The sequence below is a fragment of the Nicotiana sylvestris genome, chromosome 2, assembly GCF_000393655.2.
Source record: "Nicotiana sylvestris chromosome 2, ASM39365v2, whole genome shotgun sequence".
Lineage (NCBI taxonomy): Eukaryota > Viridiplantae > Streptophyta > Magnoliopsida > Solanales > Solanaceae > Nicotiana > Nicotiana sylvestris.
Window position 1 is genome coordinate 171,792,216 of NC_091058.1, and position 8,537 is coordinate 171,800,752.

An 8,537-nucleotide genomic window follows, 5' to 3' on the forward strand; every position below is an offset into this window, starting at 1 on the left:
ATTAAAAATGGAAATCACTAGATTTTTCACTTGGGACCAGTTCACACGCCTATTCTTGGACAGATATATCCCACCCTCTTAGAGGGAAGAGTTGCGATTTCAGTTTGAGCAGCTCCAATAGGTTCACATGTATGTGATCGATTATGAGGCAAGATTCTCTGAGTTGTCTCACCATGCACTTCTAATACTTCCTACTGATGCAGAGAAAGTGTGGAGGTTTGTTGCGGGGTTGCACTCAAGTATTCAGACTACTATGGCCCGAGAGGTCGATATGGGGACTTCTTATCAGCTAGTAATAGAGATAGATTGGAGGATTGAGGGTTACCGTTTGAGAGGTAGAGAGCAGATGCAAAGGGACAAGAGGTTCCGTTATTCTGGGGAGTTTAGAGGTTCCCCAGCTGGGCGCCGAGATCAGTTTGGGAGGGGTTAGCCTAGCAGGCCCACAAATCCAGCACCACCACCTCCTCAGGGTGCTCCGGCGCGACCCTATTTTAGCGCCATGCCAGAGACTTCTTACATCCCACCGGCCATTCAGGGTTCTCCTATTGGCTACTTGGGTCATTAGGGTTCTTCCAGTGCTTCCTTCAATTCCATGCCAGAGAGTTCGTACCGCCGACCAACTATTCATAGTTTTTCCAGTGGGTATTCGGGCCATCAGGGTTAGACTTCAAGGAAGCAGATCACAACACCGAGAGGTTGATTCATGTGCAGAGATTCTGCCCCAGGCTTCGTTGCAAGGCAGTGCAGCAGGGCCAACAACCCATGATTACAGCACCAGCTGTCTTGTCGCCTAAAGGCGAAGGGAAGGCGGGTAGAGATCGTCCTAGAGGTGGAGGCCAGGCAGGGGGAGTTCAGCTAGCTACTATTCAGTCAGGTGGAGGCCAGCCAGCCGGCGCTCCATCCAGGTTCTATGCCTTTCCGGTCAGACCAGATGCAGTGGCCTCAAATGCCATAATCATAGGTATTATCTCTGTCTGCGGTAGGGTTGCTTTAGTTTTATTTGATCTAGGGTCTACCTATTCATACGTGTCATCTCTATTTTCTCATTTCCTGGATATTCCTCGTGAGTCCTTGGGTACTCCAGTTTATGTGTCCACTCTTGTAGGCAATTTTGTGGTTGTAGATCGGATATACCGGTCATGTGTGGTCACATCTGTGGTTAGAGACTAGAGAGAACCTTCTGTTGCTTGATATGACCTACTTTGAGGTCATCCTGGACATGGACTGGTTATCTCCATATCACGCCATCCTTGATTATTATGCCAAGATTGTTACCTTAGCGATGCCAGATTTTCCTAGATTGGAGTTAAAGGGTTCATCTGTTAGTACATCTAGTTGGGTTATCTCTTTTATGAAGGCTCGACATATGATCGAGAAGGGTTGTTTGGCCTATCTAGCTTATGTTCGGGATACTACTGCAGAGTCTCCAGCGATTGATTCAGTGCCAGTAGTCCGGGAGTTTGCCAATGTGTTTCCTTCTGACCTTCCATGCATGCCACCAGATCATGATATTGATTTCTATATTGACTTGGCTCCAGGTACCCAGCCTATATCTATCCCACCGTACCGTATGGCTCCAAAAGAGTTGAAGGAGCAACTTGAGGAGTTATTAGCAAAAGGGTTCCTTAGACCAAGAGTATCACCTTGGGGTGCACCAATGTTATTTATGGAGAAGAAATATTAGACTATGCGGATGTGCATTGATTACTGCTAGTTCAACAAGGTCACCACCAAGAACAAGTATTCGTTGCCGCGTATTGCTGATTTGTTTGACCAATTTGAGGGTGCTAGGGTGTTCTCTAAGATTGACTTGAGATCAGGGTTCCATTAGTTGAAGATTCGGGACTCGAATGTTCCGAAGACTGCTTTTTGGATCAGATATGTCCATTATGAAATTCTAGTGATGTCCTTCGGCTTGACTAATGCCCTAGTGGTGTTTATGGATTTGATAAACAGGGTGTTCAGGCCTTATATTGATTCGTTTGTCATTGTCTTCATTGATGACATTTTAATCTACTCCCGTAGTATGGAGGAGCATGAGTGGCATTTAAGAGTGATGCTTTAGACCTTGCGGGAACAGAAGCTATATGCTAAGCAGTGTGAGTTCTAGTTAGATTCTGTGGCATTCTTAGGGCATGTTGTATCAGGCGAGGGTATTAAGGTGGATCCCATGAAGATTGAGGCAGTTCAGAGTTGGTATCGTCCCACTTCGGTGACTAAGATCAGGAGCTTCCGGGGGTTAGCAGGTTATTATCGTCGGTTTGTGGAGGGCTTTTCGTCTATTGCAGAACCTTTGAATAGATTGACCCAGAATGGTGCTCTATTCCGTTGGTCCGATGATTGTAAGGCGAGCTTTGAGAAGCTCAAGACAGCTTTGACTACAACCCCGGTTCTAGTGTTGCCTTCCGATTCGGGGATGTATATGATTTATTGCGATGCTTCATGTATTGGTTTGGGTTGTGTACTAATTTAGGAGGGGCGAGTTATTGCATATACTTCGCGTCTGCTGAAGGTCCATGAGAAGAACTACCATGTGCACGATCTAGAGTTAGCTGCGATTGTTCATGCTCTTAAGATATAGAGGCATTATCTTTATGGAGTTTCATGTGAGGTTTACATTGATCATCGCAGCTTACATCATTTGTTCAAGCAAAGGGATCTTAATTTGAGGCATTGTAGATGGCTTGAGTTAGTGAAGGATTATGACATCACCATTCTTTATCATCCAGGCAAGGCGAATGGTCGCGGACGCCTTGAGCAGAAAGGTAGAGAGTATGGGTAGCTCGGAATTCATTTTAGTAGAGGAGAGGCCACTAGCTTTGGACATTCAGTCCTTGTCCAATAGACTTGTAAGGTTTGATATTTTAGAGCCCAGTTGCGTTCATGCAAGTGTTGATGCTCATTCTTCATTATTGGAGCCGATCAAGGCTCGACAGTTAAATGATCCGCAATTGATGGTCCTCACAGAGACGGTACTATAGGGTGGTGCCAAGGAGGTTTCTATCGGCAAGGATAGTGTTCTGCGACTCCAGGGTCGTCTATGTGTTCCTAATGTCAATGACTTGATAGGGAGGATTCTAGAGGAGGCACACAGTTCTTGGTATTCCATTCATCCAGGTGCTACCAAGATGTATCGTGACCTGAGGCATCATTATTGGTGGAGGCGGATGAAGAAAGAAGTAGTTGAGTATGTATCTACGTACCTAAATTGCTAGTAGGTTAAGTATGAGCACCAGAGGCCAGGTGGCCTACTTCAGTAGATGACTATACCGGAGTGGAAGTGGGAGAGCATTACTATGGACTTCGTAGTTAGGTTGTCGCGGACCTTGCGGAAGTTCGATGCAATTTGGATCATTGTTGACTGGTTGACCAAGTCGGTCCATTTCATTTCGGTTGTGACTACGTATACTTCAGAGAGGTCGGCCCAGATTTATATTCAAGAGATAGTTCGGTTGCATGTTGTGCGTGTTTCTATCATATCAGATAGAGGCCCTCAGTTTACTTCACATTTCTAGAGAGTCGTACAAAGTGAGTTGGGGACCCGCGTAGAGCTCAGCATAGCATTTCATCTATAGACCAACGGGCAGTCGGAGCAGACAGTTCAAATTCTAGAGGACATGCTCAGAGCATGTGTGATTGACTTTGGAGGGCAACGAGACCGATTCTTACTTTTAGCTGAGTTTGCTTACAACAACAGTTATTAGTCCAGCATCGAAATGGTTCCATTGAGGCTTTATATGGTTGACGATATCTTTATCCCATCGGGTGGTTTGAGCCCGGCGAGGCTATGTTATACGGTACTGATTTGGTAAAGGATGCCTTGGAAAAGGTAAAGTTAATTTAGGAGTGGCTTCGCATAGCACAGTCCAGACATAATAGTTACGCGGATCAGAAGGCGTAGTGATTTATCATTTATGGTGGGCCAAAAGGTTCTCTTGAAAGTCTCGCTGATGAAGGGGATTATGAGATTCTGGAAGAATGGCAAGCTGAGCCCAAGGTTTATAGGCCCATTTGAGGTGTTGAGATGAGTTGGGGAGGTTGCTTATGAGCTTGCTTTACCTCCCAACCTATCAGGAGTTCATCCGATTATTCACGTGTCTATGCTCTGGAGGTATCACACCGACTTGTCTCATGTGTCACTATTCAGTTAGATGAGAGCCTGGTTTATGAGGAGGAGCCAGTTGCCATTGTTACTAGACAGGATCGCCAGTTGAGATCCAAGAGGATTTCTGTGGTAAAGGTCTAGTGGAAGGGCCAACCGGTCAAGGAGGCGACTTAGGAGTCCCAGGAGGACATACGGAGCAGATATCCACACTTATTTAGCGCTCCAAGTATGATTCTAAAACCGTTTGAGGACGAACGTTTGTTTAAGAGGTGGAAAATGTAACGACCCGATCAGACGTTTTGCTTTCTAGAACCTCATTCCCCTAAATAAAACTTCTTGTACATGTTTTTACTGTTTTAAGATTTGCGGGGATGGTTAGTTCTAAATTTGGAAGGGTTCGGGTTGAAATCAGAACATTTGTTTCCTTAAGGTTGGCTTAAAAGGATAAGTTTGACTTCGGTCAATATTTTGAGTAAATGATCTCGGAATCGGTATTTGACAGTTTCAATAGGTTTGTATGATGATTTTGGACTAAGGCATATGTTCGGATCGGGTTGTGGACGACCCAAGAGCGTTTCGGCGCCTAATAGTGAAAGTTGGCATTTTGAATGAATTTCATTAGTTTGGGTTGAAGTGGAATTTTACATTCTAGACATTCGTCTGGGATTCCGAGTCAGGGAATAGCTCCGTATTTTGATTCTGGACATAGGAGCACGTCCAGAGGTGGATTTGGAGATTCGTAGGTCGTTTCGAAGTCATTTGGCGAAAGTTAGAATTTGAAGTTTTTGGAAAGTTTGACCGAGGGTGGACTTTTTTATATCGGGCTCGGATTCTTTTTCCGGAAGTTGGAGTAGGTCTGCAATGTTATTTATGACTTGAACGCAATATTTGGTGTCATTCCGAATAGTCTAAGTATGATTTGGCGTGTTCGGAGCAATTAGGAAACTTGAAGTTCAAGGTTTCATTCAATTTAGTTTTGGGGTGTGATTCTTGGTTTCGTTGTTTTTTACATGTTTCGAGAGTTCGAGCAGGTCTGTATCATGAATACAGATTTGTTGGTGTAGTTGGACGGAGTCCCAAGGGGCTCGGGTGTGTTTCTGACCGCCCGGAGCTAAATCTGAGAAACCAGAAATTTCCAGTTCTGGTTTCCTTTTACGCAAACGCGAGAGGGCCATTGCGTTTGCGAAGAAGGATCTAGAGTAGTGGGAAAATTGCCCTTCACGTTTGCAGTATGTCACACGCGTTCGCAAACCCTTGTGAGCCTAAGCCTTTGCATTCGCGAAACCCTACTCGCATTCGCGTGGGGGAAATGGGATCGGGCAGGATCAGTGGGTGTTGCTTTTCACGTTCATGATAGAGCCATCGCATTCGCGATGCCCAGTCAGTGTAATCCTTCGCGAATGCGAGGCTTATTCCTTATTCGCGAAGAAGGTCGTCACAGCGTGATAAAAGCTTGTTTTAAATACGGAACTTAGGCAATTTTCTCCCATTTTTCACACACTGGGGCGATTTTAGAGCTTCAAAAAGGGAGATTTCAACCTAGCTATTGAGGGTAAGTAATTCCTACCTAATGTGAGTTTAATACCTAGATTATGGATAGATCTTAATGTTTACCATAAAAATGGTAATAACAATTAAATTTGATTTAGTGTTCTAAAAATACGTGATCTATTTTTATGCTAGTTGTTAGGCAGTTGATGCTAGGTGAAAGACTTAGAGACGAGATAAGAGCTTAGAAACGAGACGTTAATCAAACCGAATTGCTGTCAATCGGGGCCTCGAGCTTGCCTATTCGAGGGCCTCGGGGTCGAGTCTGAATCTTGGCTGGGAGCTATAGAAGGCATTCGATGGTGACTAATAGTTATTAATAAATCAAAGACGGGTCTTTATGGCCAATAATAAGCAATAAATGATGAACAAGAAATAGAACACAATAAATATGAACAATAAATTAGATGATAAGGCCAAGAGAATGTGTTAGAGAGCAGAGAGAATATTCTAGTATATTTAGTATGGAGCAATAAATGTTTACAAAATGACAAAGATCCCCTTTATATAAGAGGGGGAATCCCAACATAGTACGAACACATTAATTACAAAGATATGGAGATGAGACACCTAGTTAATGCCACGATACGGGCTCAGACTAGCCTGACAGATTTTGTCAGCTCTAGCTTTACACCTTGGGAACTCCCCATTTTCTTCCCGTAACCGTCGGTCTCAAACTATCCCGTGGTTGAGTGTCAATGGCCTTCGAGGGATGAAACTCGACCGTGATTTCGAGCCTTCTAGGCATCATAACAATGGAAAATTGGACCCTCCAATTTTACTGTATACAGATAGTCCCCGCGTTTCTTAGAGTAGAATGACAAGAAACGACCTTGATAACCATCTTTCCGAATTTCCCACGATAATGTTATATTGATGATGTCATACTTATGACATAGGCTTTTGTGGCAACCGAGGCATCCCGCTGACTTGTCTTTTTAGCATCTTTCAATGCACTGTCGATCCTCGTCCTTCTAGGCAATAATATCGCGGTCGATTCAGTTCCCAAAAGGCATTAATTGCGCCTGTCGATATGTTTTTGCGTCGACGGTTGCGTTTTTCAAAAGAGTATTGATTGTGCCCTCCGGTTACTCTGGCCTTTCTCTATAAATGGGGGCTTTCTGGAACCAATTCCTTATTCAAGTGTTCTTCAATCAACCTTTCTCCCATTTCTTCTCTCCTTCATCTTCTCCCATTCCTCTTCTTCGTCTTCTCCCTTGAAGATACCATTTTGGAGGACCGAGATGAGACCTTCGAGTAGGTGGTGGTTGAATACACTGCTACTGAGGATGCATACCCGAGGGGGTGGCGCTCAAAGATACTGCTGCCGAGGATGGACCCTCGAGAATAGACTCTAGGCTTTTCTTGCATATGTACCTTTTTTCTTCTTTGTTTCTGTGTAAGGACCTCTCGTGGGCTTTTGTAATCGTATGTAAGGACCCCTCGTGGGCTTTTGTAATCGAATGTTTATGAATAAAAAATATTTCTTCAATTTGTCTCTGACGTATATTATTTTCCCTTTATCTATGCTTGCGTAGAATCTGAGTGCATGACTCCATTGATTGGCGCAAATATCGAACCCAGGTGTGAGTATTTTTTCTAACCTTTGATTGATTAACAGGGCTCCCCTCGAAACCCTTTGCCGTCCCTTGGACCGAGCCCAGGTTGGACTGATAAACTCGGGTCGTCGGGACCATGACTTCGAGTTGAATGAGAGTAGGGCTTCGAAACCCCAAATCAAAACTTAGACTCTAGACCCTGTGATAATATTCGAGGGGGATTCGCTCGGAAGCTCGAGAATGGAAACTGCCTTTAGGCTTTCGAGAACGATCCCCGAGTGGGGGTTTGCTCGGGCCATATGGAAACTTGTCTTGAACTATGTGTAGATAGCCTTAATGCTTTGTAGATAGATCCTGGACGAGGGACTGCCCGAGTTTAGATGGTACCTTGAGGCCAAGCCCATATAAGTGGAGTTTTAAGTACTTATTTTCTCCTTGAGAGGAGCCTTCAAAACTGGGTACCATCCCGAGTCTTGTAATGACATCGATGGCCTCTTGGAGAGATCCCCGAGATCAGGTACCATTTCGGGACTGGCGATGATGCCAAAGGCTTCCTGGAGCCTAACATCTTTTCGATGGAGGTCCTCGAGATCGGGTACCATCTCGGGACTTGTAGTGATTCCAAAGGCTTCCTGGAGCCTAACTTCTTTTTGATGGAGGTCCTCGAGATCGGGTACCATCTCGGGACTGGAGATGATGCCAAAGGTTTCCTGGAGCGTAACTTCTTTTTGATGGAGGTCCTTGAGATCGGGTACCATCTCGAGACTGGCGATGATGCCAAAGGCTTCTTGGAGCCTAACTTCTTTTTGATGGAGGTCCTCGAGATCGGGTACCATCTCGAGACTTATTTGGTGCGGGGGTCTCTGACCCCAAAACGTCATATGGCATTCGTCAAATGGACGACACGACTGCAAAGTGACCGAGGTGATCCCGCCGACATATTTTCCCAAAGTGATTTCGGCCAGCACTTTAATCGTCCTTTGAGGTAGGCGGGTCGTCGCCGTTTTTTCCATATATAGGGTTGCTTCCGCCCTTTTGGAGATTCCATCATTCTGAGAAGTTGCCCTTTTCCTGCGTTAGGCCCTTCACTATTTCAGTATCGATGCTCTGGCCTAAATTCCCGCTCCGTTCTCTAATTTTGTTGTAGTCATGACTGCTACATCAGGATCCGCTCGGCAGGAAGGAGAGAGTTCTGCCTCCATTTTTTGCCTTGTTAGCTCGGGGCATTTTACTTCGCGAGGGGACTTTTCTTCAGAAAAGTGCCCCGATACTCAGGACCAACGGGAGCATACCTTGAATTTTACTTGTTTGATAGGAGAGGGACA

At 44.9% G+C, this 8,537-nt stretch overlaps 1 protein-coding gene across 1 annotated transcript; it reads left to right on the forward strand.

The window, feature by feature from the left end:
- Window positions 1-1,219: 1,219 nt before the first annotated feature.
- On the forward strand, window positions 1,220-1,684 carry LOC138885975 (uncharacterized). The gene has a single exon (XM_070166993.1). It carries the CDS (start codon window positions 1,220-1,222, stop codon window positions 1,682-1,684), a length of 465 nt encoding a protein of 154 aa, XP_070023094.1.
- Window positions 1,685-8,537: the final 6,853 nt, after the last annotated feature.